Source organism: Euphorbia lathyris, chromosome 3, assembly GCF_963576675.1.
Source record: "Euphorbia lathyris chromosome 3, ddEupLath1.1, whole genome shotgun sequence".
NCBI classification, from domain to species: Eukaryota; Viridiplantae; Streptophyta; class Magnoliopsida; order Malpighiales; family Euphorbiaceae; genus Euphorbia; species Euphorbia lathyris.
Window position 1 is genome coordinate 88,135,228 of NC_088912.1, and position 14,889 is coordinate 88,150,116.

Below are 14,889 nucleotides of genomic sequence, written 5' to 3' on the forward strand. Positions count from 1 at the left end.
ATCTTTGGACAACCTCAAAGTAGGATCCATGGGTGTTACGGCAGATTTTGAAGCTAATAAACCAGCATCCTCAAGTAACTCTAAGGCATATTTCCTTTGAGAAATATGTAACCATGTAGAGTTCCTAGCAATCTCTAATCCAAGAAAGTACTTCAAAGTACCCAAATCTTTGATTTTAAACTCATTATTCAATGCAGATTTAATATGAACAATTTCATGATGATCAATACCAGTCATAATGATATCATCAACATAAACAAGCAAAATGGTAAGTAATGAACCATTATATTTGACATGCATAGAATGGTCTGACTCACATTGCAAATAACCATGTGCAGTCAAGAAAGAAATAAGTCTAGAATTCCATTAACTACTGGCTTGCTTTAAGCCATACAGAGACTTCTGTAATTTACAAACTAGACCCTTTTGAGGTAGAACCAATCCTTCTGGAGGATCCATATAAACCTCTTCTTCTAATTCTCCATGTAAGAATGCGTTATTAACATCACATTGATATAAAGGCAAATTTTGAGTAACTGCTAATGCTAACAAAAGCCTAACAGTGCTTAATTTCACAACAGGGGAAAAAGTGTCTAGATAATCGATGCCTTCTACCTGTGTGTAACCCTTTGCCACTAACCTGGCTTTATATCTTTCTAGTGTACCATCACTGTTAAGTTTAATTTTCCAAACCCATCTCCTACTTATGGTTTTCTTTCCTGGTGGTAACGGAACTAAAACCCATGTTTTGTTCAAATCTAAAGCCTTTAGTTCATCATTCATTGCCTGTACCCATTAATCACGTTGAACAGCTTCCTTATAACTCTTTGGTTCAAGAATAATGCTTAGATTTGGAATATAGGTCCTTTGTGATTCAGATAAAGATTGATAACCAATAACACTAGATAAAGGATATTTAACAGCATTAGAACCATTGGAATCAGGAATAGAACTAAGTTGATTGCAATGATAATCTGTCAAATAAGTGGGCTTAATTCTAGTTCTATTTGACCGCCTAGTAGGTAAAGAGTTATCTATAACTGGAACATCAGAAAGAGATTCAGCAGAATGATTAGAATCATCTGTGTTAGACAAGTCCATATCATTAACCACGTCAGTTATAGCATCAATAGAAACTAAATGTAAACTATCATTATTTTCAGGTATTTCATTCGTCATATCACCAATCAAATTAGCAGGAATAAAATGATCAGCAGTAACATCATCATGCAAAATAGAAGTATCTGCAGGAATAGAATTACTGAGAGGATGAGAAGGCACCTGTGTAGATGAGATCTCTGGAAGAGAAGCACTTACATTCTGAAAAGATAAGCTATCTAGGAAAGAGTCACTTAAAACCTATTCAGGAACCTCAGAAATACAAGTAAAATGGGATGCTTGTTTATAAGGAAAGATGTGTTCCACAAATTTCACATCTCTAGAAACAGCATAAGAATTAGTAATGAGATTAAAAACTTTGTAACCCTTAACATTAGTTTTATAACCAACAAAAACACATGGCACTGCTCTAGAATCAAACTTTGTCTTTCCTGTTTGAAAGTTAACTATGTAAACCAGAGATCCAAAAACTTTAAGATTATCATAAACAGGTTCTTTATTAAACAAAACTTGATAAGGAGTTTTATTTTGCAAAACAGGAGTTGGAAACAAATTTATCAAGTATGTAGCATGCATAACACAATCTGCCCAAAAAGACAAAGGTAAAGAAGATTGAAATCTAAGAGCTCTTGCCACATTCAACAAATGTTGATGCTTCCTCTCAACAATACTATTTTGTTGAGGTGTATAAGGACATGAAAACTGATGAAGGATGCCCTTTTTAAGACAAAAATCTTCTAATTTCAGTTCAGGTGCATTGTCACTTCTTATGATTTTAATGCACTTATTAAAATGAACTTGAACATAAGAATAAAAACCTTGTATACAATTAATAGCCTGTGATTTTGTTTTAAGAAGATAGATCCAAGTATATCTACTAAAGTCATCTATGACAGTCAAAAAATACTTATAACCAGCATGAGACTCAGTATGAAAAGGACCCCAAACATCAATATGCACTAAATCAAATATAGAACTAGAAGTAGAAGTACTAATAGGAAAAGACAATCTTTTCATTTTTGCCAAAGGACAAACACTACAATCATAATGAGAGTCTTTATTACAATCAGCAGAAATAGGTAAACCACCTATTAAACCTAACTTGGAAAAAGGGAAATGCCCCAACCTATGATGCCATAATTCCTTGGCAGGAAAAGGCTGAGATTTATTTGCAGCAAACTGTGTGAAAACAGCAGAAATATTACTAGGAGAAGCAGTTGAACACTCTTGAGTCAAGATATACAGACCATTGCACAATTTAGTTGAACCAATCATCAGCTGAAGTTGTGTGTCCTGTATATGACATACATTGTCAATAAAAACACATGCTGCCTTAGAGTGTTCATTTAATCTACTAACTGAAATTATATTGAATTTAAAACTGGGAATGTAGAACACTTGCTGCAAAACAATATGATCATTGATCCTGACATTTCCATTTTGGTTAACTATAATCTGCTGGTTATTAGGCAAATTAACCGTGACATTTGATACTTTATGCAAGCTAATAAAACTAGCCATATTATTTCTAATATGGTCATTAGCACCACTGTCCAAAATCCAAACAGTATCACTTTTATCGTGCAAAGATTGTAAATTAGAAACTAAATGCAAAGGCTTCAACAAACCTGAAACCACGTTGCCAACTATGTGCGAAGAATGAGTGGTTTTTGAAGAATCATCAGCATCAATTAATCCCATGAGCCTTACATATTGTGCCTTAGAAAGAGTAATTCCTCCAGAATGAACACCATCTTGATGTGCAGATTGTATAATCTGTTGAGAATGTGAGACAGAATGATCACCATCTGCCTGTAATGATCCCCCTTCTGAAATGACATTGTTAGTCATATTGCCTTTCTTGCTCTTTGTGAATTTGAAATTAGGTGGAAAACCATGTTTCCTATAGCACTGATCAACTGTATGACCAGACTTGTCACAATGACTACATTTGGAACTTGACTTCTTCTTATCCTAATAATGACCTTTAGCCAGATTGATGGAAGATTCTATATGAATAGAGTTACCCAAATTTTGCCTCTCTTGTTGCAAAATCATTGATAAAACAGTGGTAATATCAGGCATGGGTTTAATGAGAAAGATTTGTGACCTAACAGCATTGAATTCAGAGTTCAATCCTTTAAGAAATCTAATCACTAAATCCTCTTCTTGATAAGTCTTGGCCTTAGTCAGCAAATGAGCACAAGTACAAGCAGGAGTACAAACACACAGAGATAAGGGCCTAAAGTTTATCAACTCTTCCCAAACAATCATCTGTTGAGTGTAATAATCAAGAACAGTCAAATTACCCTGAGTAAATGAATATAGTTGTTCCTGTAACTCAGAGATTTTGATAGAATTACCTTGAGAATATGTTTTCTCAAGATTCACCCAAGCATCATAGACATTATCAAAATACTGAATGCTTTGAGCAATAGAAGCACTTACAGACCGACTAAGCCAGGAAAAGATCATAGTATTGCAACGATCCCATGCGGCGCGATTAGGAGAGCCAATAGCAGGAATTACCAGACTTCCGTCAACAAAAGGTATCTTGTTCTTGGCACGCAGAGCTCGCTTGCATTCTCTACTCCATGAATGATAATTGTTTCCTGTGAGCAATTGCGCAACCAGTACCAAACTAGGGTTTTCTCCAGAATGAAGAAAATAATGACCGGAAGGATCAAGTGAAGGATCAACTGCTATGGCAGAAGCAATTGTGACTCCTGAATCTGGTTGTGTCATTTTTAAAAGAAATTGAGATAACAATCGAGAAAGGTGAAAATTGGGGAAAATGAGCAAGAAAAATTTCTCTAGATCGAGAAAATTCCTTTGGAAGAAAAATGAGAAATCACTCTAAAACAATGAATTCAAACAATCAAGAGATCAATTTGAAGATTGAATATGAATGCGATTCTGGAATCTGAAAACACACAAAAGATTGATCAAGAAAATCAGGAAAAAGATCGAGAGATCAAACAAAGATGAAAAGACCAGACTGATCTTTGAAAATGACAAGTTACGCATTAAAGCTCTCTGATACCATATTAGATTGAAAGAATTGAATGAAATGAAACTGTATTATTGAATTGAAGAAGAACTACATGAATTGCATTACAATGTCAATGAAGAACATTGATGAACAGGAGGAAGAAAACTACAGAGAAGAGAGAATACAAAAAGTTAGTAATTGAAGAAGAAGAAGAAGGCCATTTATATAAACGCTAACTCAACCTCTATTAAAAGTCTAATCTACCCTTACTTAATATAACTAAATACAAAATAGTCCCTAACAATCCTAACTATAATTTATTATCTCTCCTCCGTTATTAAAGATCATTTCTCTCTCTAACTCTCATCTCTCTCTCATTTCTCCTTGCTCATGTGGATACAAAAGGATTGAATCAAATTCCTCCTAGTAGGCTTGCAGCTGAGACACCTATTTTTTGGTCTGCGAATAATTCTTTATTATCATATATTTACTCTAATTAATAGGACTGACTTAAATATTTTTTGGATCATGTGTTAAATTAAAAAAATTGGATCCTATTTATTTAAAAACCAATATTTCCATATAACAATAATGTTTCTACAAAATGAAACACTAAAATACTTTTTAACTTTATTTTTGATACAATATATAATTTAATTAAAAACTATATAATAATAATAATAAAATTGAGTTTTTAAAAAATTTTAAATCGTTAAATTTAAATATTCTTTTGGATAAGTTAAAATTTATTTGATTTTTAACATAAAATCGCCAGAACTGATTTCTTGTACTCCCTTTTCCTAGCTCTAATTATATCATTGAACTGGTGAAAGATGGAGTCTGGTCTTTTTGGCTTTTATAGATCATGATTTTTGAAATTTAACCTTTATATTTTATAATTTTTTATAATTTTTCTTTCTGGATTGAAATTGAACAACACTTCCAAAACCTTGATAGCACCATTTCGTCATCGGGCGGTGGTTAATCGGAGCAAATTTCGACTTTCAATGGCTTATCTATATATTAACTCTAATTGAAGAATATTGCATACTGTAACCGAGTATATTCCCATTAAGTCAGACACTTTGTAAACTCATCTTGAAAATCCATGGAGCAAGGTTACCTGTCAAACAATTCAGACTAACATCAAGAACCGAAAGGTTGGAGCAATTTGTCATAGACTGTGGCAACCCTCAAGTAAGATCATTCCTTGACAGATTTAATTCCTTCAACAGATTAAGATTTCCAACACAAGCAGGTATTCCTACCACAAATTCATTGGTGGCGCATTGATTCCTTATTGACCGGTCATAATTACCTAGGTGTAAAATTGAAGGTTGTACATGTAATTTATCCCAGAAAAATGACTAGTTTGTTGCCATGGAAGCTAAATTGACCCTTTATTCCTAAATGGAGCAGCAGCCAGGTTTCTGAGGAACTACTACTTGATATGTGATTGTAGGGGGTGGCGCTGTGGCGGTTCAACCTAAATTGAAGAAGACACCTCTTATAAAGCACCGCCGAGTGGTGGTGACCGGAGTATCAGTGGTAACTTCAATAGGTCAAGATGCTGATACATTCTACAATAATCTCCTTGATGGTGTTAGTGGCATCAGTCAGATTCAGGCTTTTGATTGTTCTCAGTTTCCTACTGTAAGAGATACAATTTAGGTTTTATTTGAGTAGTTGGCTAGTATCGGCTTTCTAGGTCTAATATAATTTGTAACAGAAAATTGCAGGTGAAATCAAGTCTTTCTCCCCCAACGGATGGATCTCGCCGAAGCTCTCCAAAAGGGCAGACAAATTCGTGCTTTACTTGCTTACTGCAGGCAAGAAAGCCTTGGCAGATGCTGGAATTATGCAACAATTTATGAACAAGTTGGATAAACTTAGATCTGGTGTTATTGGCTCTGCTCTTGGAGGCATAAATGTACTTACTTTCTCTCAAATGCTTAATTAATTAGAATGAAATTTGTTTTGAGAATGAGAATGGGAAGGTTTCATTCCCTTTATCTTGTTTGTTTACAAAAAAAAAAAAACTCATTCCCTTTACCCACTTTAGTTAAACCATTATCCCACTTTAGGTTAAGCCATTACCCCATACCCTTTAGGGAATTGGATTCCCTTTACCCCATTCCCTTTCCTAAACATATCCAAACACATAGGGGAATTAATGGTTATTCCTTTGCTTTCCTTTAGTTTCCCTTTCTTGATTCCTTTTCCCTTACCCCTGTGAACCAAACGCTCCCTTATTCTTTTATCAGATTTTTAGTAATGGAGCAGAAGCTTTGAGGGTTTCATACAAAAAGATGAATCCCTTTTGTGTACCTTTTGCAACTACTAATGTGGGTTCTGCTATGCTAGCAATGGATTTGGTATGGCTGAAAGCTTTTTTATAAATCCACATGTATGATTTTTGTTGCAGAATCAAGCAATTTATAAGTTCCTAATTGCAGGGTTGGATGGGACCTAACTATTCCATCTCTTCGGCTTGTGCAACTAGCAATTCTTGTATACTCAATGCTGCAAATCATATCATTAGAGGTGAAACAGTAAGTGCTTGTGCTTCTCTTTCAACTCGAAAACCGCAACTAGGAATTCCTTGTTTTCTTTTAAGAATTAATGAACATTAAAACTGCAGGATTTGATGCTTTGTGGTGGTTCTGATGCGCCTATTATTCCCATCGGTACGGTAACTTGTTCCTTTTCCATTCTGTTTCAGAAATAATATGCTATTTCAGATCTAATAACTCATCACAGGCTTCTTTTCTCATTGGATTTTTCAGGCTTAGGAGGTTTTGTAGCTTGCAGAACTCTTCCACAAAGGAATACTGATCCAACCAAAGCTTCGCGCCCCTGGGACATGGTAATGCTTCCAAGTACCTATTTCGGATGTCTAAATTTCGAACAGTAATCGCGACCCTTAAACTTGTATGCTTTGTGCTTAAGCAGCCTGCAACACTGTCACACAGGCTATGTTCTAATAAGCATTCTACTCTAAATTAACGAACATCCTAATAACTTCAACGGCGGAATTGTTAATGTGGCCTATGTGTTCTTAGTCTACTTCTATACATATTCTTAATCTGAAGTGCAGTTGTGTGATTGAGCAGGGTCGTGATGGCTTTGTTCTGGGAGAAGGAGCAGGCGTGTTACTTTTGGAGGAACTCGAGCATGCTAAGGTATGCTTTACGTTTTACATTTTTACCAAGTCGAAGTTTTCAATCCCAAATATCATGTCATTTTTGTTGGGCTTGGCCCAATTATAATTTATGAAATAAGCCCACCCATGTGTCTTTAAGTGTTTTCAAGTGAAAAACATCCCACATTGCTTTCAAAGCACTTGGTGGAGATGTTTATAAAGAAGGTCCTCACATGCTTGGGGTGTGCCCCAAGGGGTGCCCACTTTTGTGAAAGGGTGAGGACCTATCACCTTGGTTGACCACCACACACGCGCGCGCCGTCCGTCCGACCGGGCCGGGTTGGTGTGGTGTAAAATGTATATTTTTTTATTGAAAAAAATTAATAATATTTTTATTAATTTCGGAAATCAATTTTTTATTTAATTATTTACATTCTGATTTAGTCTTTGTGAACGTTGTTCATAACGTCTATTTTTCTGAACGTGTCTTTTGTAAAACCCAGTCTGCTCCACCTTCCTGTTTTTCCTCCTTCATCTTCTCCATGAAATCAGAGCTCAACAACTCTTTTTTCCCTGTATAAATAGATGAGACTGGCATACAGAAAACATACAATTGAACTCATTCTTTCTTTTTCCGATTCCAAAAACTGAGCAAGTTACAGAGTGTATACAGAAACGATTTTTGTACGGTGCAATACAAAATCGTATTTAACAGGGCTGGTTTATCCTGGAGGCGACCGGAGTTCATACTGTTTGCTTATTCCCGGCAGTTCCGCGAACGTCTTAAAGAAAGCGACATTGTCCGCGACTCTGCCCATTTAATTTTGTTCGGTCTGCTCCAGTTTTCTAAGTTCGAGTTCCAACATTTTTAAGACGGTTCAATTACTGCTAATGGCTACCGAACAATCAAATGGGATTGCTGAGATCAACAAACCATTCCGGTTTGAAGGAGTTCACTTCCGAAGATGGAGACAGAAGATGTTGTTCTACCTCACAACAAAGAAGGTAGCTTCTGTTCTGACTTCTGAAAAACCAATTGTTCCTGAAGATGATGATGAGGCAGATGTTCGTGCTGGTGTTCGTGCTGCTGAAAGATGGACAGAAAATGCTTTTCTGTGCAAAAATTATATACTCAATGGGTTGACAGACGATCTGTATGATTACTATACTGCTGAAGAAAAAACAGCAAAAGAAATTTGGGAAGCTCTGCAGAGGAAGTATGACACTGAGGAGGCCGGATCGAAAAAGTACGATGTAAGCCGCTACCTCAAATTCCAGATGACTGATGACAAGTCAGTGGAAATTCAATCTCATGAATTACAGAAGATAGCACATGAAATTATTTCAGAAGGTATGCCTTTAAATGATCAATTTCAAGTTGCTGTCATTATTGACAAATTGCCTCATTCGTGGAAAGATTTTAAAAATGTTTTGAGGTACAAAACAAAAGAATTTTCGATGGAAAGTCTGATTACACGCCTCCGAATTGAGGAGGAAGCTCGAAAACAAGATTTAAAAGAAGAATTGCTTATTGTTTCAAATAGCACTAAAAGGTCCACTGCGGTTTTGAAACCCACCCAAAAGAATTTTAAGAATCAGAACCGCAAACCAATCCAAAATCGCAACACCCGAGTTAATTTGAATTGGAACCTTCAAAGGAACCAAAATAGGCCACAGCAACAACCACCTAGAAATGATGCTGCTTTCCTATGCTTTAATTGTAGGAAACCAGGTCATATGGCACGTAAGTGCAGGAACAGGCCAAACACTACTTTTAGTGTTAACCTGACTGAAGAGCAATATAATTTTGTTGCTATGATTTCTGAGATCAACCTCATAGGTGGATCAGATGGGTGGTGGGTAGACACTGGTGCTTCTCGCCATGTTTGCTATGATAGAAGTATGTTCAAAACATACACTGCTGTGACTGAAGATAAGAAAGTGTTATTGGGTGATTCCCATACCACTATTATTGCTGGAATTGGTAATGTGGAATTGAACTTCACATCTGGAAAAACCTTAACTTTGAAGGATGTGATGCATACTCCAGAAATGCAGAAAAATTTGGTTTCGGGCTATCTTCTCAACAAGGCTGGTTTCACTCAGACTATAGGAGCAGATTTATTTACTTTGACTAAGAACAATGTGTTTGTAGGAAAAAGTTATGCTACTGAAGGCATGTTTAAGTTGAATGTTGAGATTAATAAAGTGAATGCTTCTGTTTACTCTTTGTGTACTTTTAATGTTTGGCATGCTCGTTTTTGTCATGTTAATAAGCGTATCATTAAAAATATGAGTAACTTAGGATTAATTCCAAAATTGAATTTGAATGAGTTTCTTAAATGTGATTATTGTAGTCAGGCAAAAATTACAAAAACACCTCATAAATCTGTTGTTAGGGATTCTGAACCTCTAGATTTAATTCACTCTGATATATGTGAATTAGATGGAAAGTTGACTAGAAATGACAAACGGTATTTTATAACCTTTATTGATGATTGTTCTGACTTTACTTTTGTTTATTTGATGAAAAATAAAAGTGAAGCGTTTGACATGTTTAAACTGTTCATAGTTGAAATAGAAAATCAATACAATAGGAAAGTCAAGAGACTTCGTAGCGATAGAGGCACAGAATATGGTTCTAGCCTGTATATTGATTTCTATAAAACACATGGCATTATACATGAAACCACAGCACCTTATTCACCAGAAATGAACGGAAAGGCTGAAAGGAAAAATAGGACACTTACTGAATCTGTAGTAGCTATTATGCTTAGTTCAGGTGCCGCCTCACATTGGTGGGGAGAAATCCTTTTGACCGTTTGCTATGTGCTAAATAGGGTCCCAAAATCAAGAAGCAAAATCTCTCCTTATGAGATCTTGAAAAATAAAACACCTAGTCTATCATATTTTAGAACTTGGGGTTGTTTGACTTATGTTAGGATTCCTGACCTAAAGAGAGTCAAACTTGCTAGTAGGGCTTATGAATGTGTGTTTATTGGATATGCTGTGAATAGCAAAGCATATAGGTTCTATGATTTGAATGCAAAAGTCATCTTGGAGTCAAATGATGCTGACTTTTATGAAGATAGATTTCCTTTTAAATTGAGAAATAGTGGGGGTGCATCATCTAGTAGCATCCTGCTATTAGACCTATAGTGCAAAAAGAGATTGAGGAATCTGAACCTAGTAGAAGTAAGAGACCTAGAGTATCTAAAGACTTTGGGTCTGACTTTTATGCTTTCACAGTAGAAGAGGATCCACTTACTATACAAGAAGCCTTAACCTCATTAGATGCTGATTTATGGCAAGAAGCCATTAATGATGAAATGGACTCACTTGAGTCAAACCAAACTTGGCACTTAATAGACTTACCACCAGGTTGTAAACCAATAGGTTGTAAATGGATCCTTAAGAAGAAACTGAAACCTGATGGTTCAGTAGATAAGTTTAAGGTTCGCCTTGTAGCTAAAGGCTTTAGACAAAGAGAAAATGTTGATTTCTTTGATACTTACTCACCTGTCACTAGGATTACGCCTATACGTGTTTTGATTGCTATTGCTTCTGTGCACAATCTAGTGGTGCACCAAATGGATGTGAAAACTGCGTTTTTGAATGGTGAACTAGAAGAAGAGGTTTATATGGATCAACCTGAGGGCTTTGTAGTCTTTGGACAAGCCCATAAGGTATGTAAATTAGATAAGTCTTTATATGGGCTAAAACAAGCACCTAAGCAATGGCATGCGAAATTTGATAACTTGATTATTTCAAATGGAAATGGTCTGCACCATTATATGCTTATATGTTGATGACTTGTTTATTTTTGGATCTAATATTCATGTTGTGAATGCTGTTAAGTCCATGCTGTCTGAACACTTGGATATGAAAGATCTAGGAGAAGCGAACGTCATTCTTGGCATAAAGATAACTAGGTCTGAAACTGGAATTTCCTTAGATCAATCTCACTACATTGAGAAGATTCTAAAGAAATATAACTACTTTGATTGTAAACCTGCATGTACACCTTACGTAAACCTGCATGTACACCTTACGATCCGAGTATAAAACTATATAAGAACACTGGAGACAGTGTAAGACAATCAGAGTATGCTAGCATAATTGGCAGTCTTCGTTATGCCACTGATTGTACTAGACCCGACATCGCGTATGTCGTAGGATTGCTATGCAGATTTACTAGTAGACTAGTGTGGAGCATTGGAATGCTATAGAAAGGGTCATGAGATACCTTAAAAGAACCATGAAACTTGGATTACATTATCAAAGGTTTCCAGCAGTCCTTGAAGGATATAGTGATGCTGGCTGGAATACCTTATCAGATGATTCCAAGGCTACTAGTGGCTATATTTTCAATATAGCTGGTGGTGCTGTTTCATGGAAGTCTAAGAAACAGACTATCCTAGCTCAATCAACCATGGAATCAGAACTGATTGCACTAGCTGTGGCTAGTGAAGAAGCAGGTTGGTTGAGAAGTCTGTTAGCTGAAATTCCCCTATGGGAAAAACCGATTCCAGCTGTATTGATCCACTGCGATAGTACCACGGCTATTGTTAAGATTCAGAATCGTTATTACAACGATAAGAAACGACAGATACGTCGTAAGCACAGCACTGTGAGAGAGCTACTCACTAAAGGAGCTGTTAGAGTGGATCACATACGCTCAGAAGATAACTTAGCCGATCCTTTGACGAAAGGATTAGCTAGAGAGAAAGTCCATAATACGGCAAAGAGTATGAGACTTATGCCCCTACAGTGATGAGTTACACACAATGGTAACCCAACCTATAGACTGGAGATCCCAAGAAATAGGTTCAATGGGTAATAACAAGTTGTGTTGTAATATGTGTCAGATCATGCAATTTGAAGCATGAATATCCCGAAGCGATTTGAGGTTGAGATAATAGAAACTCTTAATGAAGTCTATACTCCATTTGGAGTGAAGTACATAGCTACAGGAGTACTTTTGATAGACTCACCTATATGAATGTGGAAGTGAGGCCGCTTCCTATGAGTTTAGGGCAAAACTCTAGAGCATTCATTAAACCGGGATAGACGTGCATGGCCATAAACGCACGGGCTACTAGAACTACACTCTGAAAAGGTTATGGCGTGATATAGATCAGAGATAGAGTTCAAGACTACGAGTCACTCTAGTAAAATCTGAACTATACTCACTACGCAAAGGTTCAAATCGAGAGATACCTCTGTTTATGTATGACCCTATGTAACTGCTCAGTAAAACGATTTCAAAAATTCTAGTGGGGGATTGTTGGGCTTGGCCCAATTATAATTTATGAAATAAGCCCACCCATGTGTCTTTAAGTGTTTTCAAGTGAAAAACATCCCACATTGCTTTCAAAGCACTTGGTGGAGGTGTTTATAAAGAAGGTCCTCACATGCTTGGGGTGTGCCCCAAGGGGTGCCCATTTTTGTGAAAGGGTGAGGACCTATCACCTTGGTTGACCACCACACACGCGCGCGTGCGCGCGCTGTCCATCCGACCGGGCCGGGCCGGGTTGGGTTGGGTTGGTGTGGTGTGGTGTGGTGTAAAATGTATATTTTTTTGTTGAAAAAAATTAATAATATTTTTATTATTATTTTTATTAATTTCGGAAATCAATTTTTTATTTAATTATTTACATTCTGATTTAGTCTTTGTGAACGTTATTCATAACGTCTATTTTCCTGAACGTGTCTTTTGTAAAACCCAGTCTCCTCCACCTTCCTGTTTTTCCTCTTTCATCTTCTCCATGAAATCAGAGCTCAACAGCTCTTTTTTCCCTGTATAAATAAATGAGACTGGCATACAGAAAACATACAATTGAACTCATTCTTTCTTTTTCCGATTCCAAAAACTGAGCAAGTTACATAGTGTATACAGAAACGATTTTTGTACGGTGCAATAAAAAATCGTATTTAACAGGGCTGTTTTATCCTGGAGGCGACCGGAGTTCATACTGTTTGCTAATTCCCGGCAGTTCCGCGAACGTCTTAAAGAAAGCGACATTGTCCGCGACTCTGCCCATTTAATTTTGTTCGGTCTGTTCCAGTTTTCTAAGTTCGAGTTCCAACAATTTTCAGGAGAGAGGAGCAAAGATTTATGCAGAATTCCTTGGTGGAAGTTTTACTAGTGATGCTTATCATCTTACTGAGCCTCATCCTGATGGTGAGGAACAAGAATGTTATTTGTGAAATCTATGATCAGACTCTTTAAAATTCACATTTTCATGTCTGAAAATCAGGAATGGGAGTAGAACTTTGTATGGAACAGGCATTGGCTCAATCCGGTGTCTCCAAGGAAGACGTAAACTACATAAACGCGCACGCATCATCGACCCAAACTGGCGATCTTAGAGAATTCCAAGCTCTAGTTCGCTGTTTCGGTCGGAATCCAGAGGTAAAAGAGAAAGAATATACAATTTCTTTATCATCTTTACTTGTAAATCACTCTCCATTTAGTCTAGTTTTGGTTTTAATAAAACTCAGCTGAAAGTGAACTCCACAAAATGCATGATTGGGCACCTACTAGGAGCTTCAGGGGCTGTGGAAGTTGTGGCAACAGTAAAGGTAAACAACTTCTGTATTGTAGTTGGCACAGTTTATCCCCATGCACAGGGGCGTCTCGGACAGGAGGCCATGGAAAGTCCGCCGGGAGAAATAATAAAAAAAAGATATTAGAATACCAACAGAAATTTCTGTATAAACATATAATTCCAGTCAGTAATTTCACTCTATTCGGAATTTGCAACGGATTTTGCACCAGCGACGAAGTTACGCATCGTTGATGTTTACTCCCATGAACTTGATACATTTTCTGTGTCTCTCTATGGTTTGATCAGGCAATAGAAACAGGATGGATCCATCCTAACATCAATCTGGAAAATCCTGATAAAGATATGGTAAGTTATTACTAGCTAGTCTTCAATTGATTGTGCTGCATTTTCTGTATAAATTATCTGAATTAAATTCAGGACACGAGTATACTCGTCGGTGCCAGAAAAGAACGCATGGAAATAAAGGTCGCATTGTCGAATTCATTTGGATTTGGTGGACACAATTCTTCCATATTATTTGCACCCTATAAATGAATCAAGCAAGAGCACAAGTCTACTCGTAAAATCCGTCTCTTCGTCCATTGACAACGGATAAAGTATAATGTATAGAAGTTAAAAATTTTAGTTCAAAGTGTAGCAAACTATAGAATTTGGTTGCCAGATTGCTGGTTCAGTCACATTAAGCTTTGCAATTGGAAAATGCAACAAAAGTTATACTTTTCAGAATTTTGGGGTAACTCTCATTTACTAGAATAGTTTGTTGTTTAAACATGTTGAAGCAAGCGACGTAACATATATTCAATCGCAGATGTATCTTCCGGTTTATAAAACTATATGGTTTAAAAGTTTACAAACAGATTCATTTTGTACAGTCCGAAATAATAACGATGTTAAAAATTGATGATATGATATTTTTAGCCAAAAAGTCAAAAGGATAAATATATCTTTTTAATTTCTTTTATTGTTTATTAATTACCTTTTATTCTCTCTCAATAAGTAGGTTCGTCTGTATTGTACTAAATTTTACATCAACTGTAGTAATAACCTCTTTCATCTTCGCCAAC

The 14,889-nt window shown here is 36.4% G+C and overlaps 1 protein-coding gene across 1 annotated transcript; it reads left to right on the top strand.

Annotated features, from left to right (window-relative positions):
- Positions 1-4,027: 4,027 nt before the first annotated feature.
- On the top strand, positions 4,028-14,688 carry LOC136222760 (3-oxoacyl-[acyl-carrier-protein] synthase II, chloroplastic-like). Its single transcript, XM_066010490.1, has 14 exons — positions 4,028-4,137; positions 5,173-5,369; positions 5,574-5,764; positions 5,841-6,041; positions 6,376-6,486; positions 6,568-6,663; positions 6,753-6,798; positions 6,898-6,977; positions 7,225-7,293; positions 13,353-13,437; positions 13,514-13,668; positions 13,758-13,838; positions 14,111-14,170; positions 14,243-14,688. The coding sequence occupies exons 1-14, from the start codon at positions 4,028-4,030 to the stop codon at positions 14,357-14,359; spliced, it is 1,599 nt and encodes a 532-aa protein (XP_065866562.1). The 3' UTR covers positions 14,360-14,688.
- The last annotated feature ends 201 nt before the right edge of the window (positions 14,689-14,889 follow it).

What these genes read in the sequence shown, in the direction of transcription:
- LOC136222760 (XM_066010490.1), top strand. Translation starts at nt 4,028, where the DNA reads ATGCGATTCTGGAATCTGAAAACACACAAAAGATTGATCAAGAAAATC. An exon ending in AGGAACTCGAGCATGCTAAG is followed by an intron (nt 7,294 to 13,352) that starts GTATGCTTTACG and finishes AACAATTTTCAG; the next exon opens with GAGAGAGGAGCAAAGATTTA. An exon ending in GTTTCGGTCGGAATCCAGAG is followed by an intron (nt 13,669 to 13,757) that starts GTAAAAGAGAAA and finishes AATAAAACTCAG; the next exon opens with CTGAAAGTGAACTCCACAAA.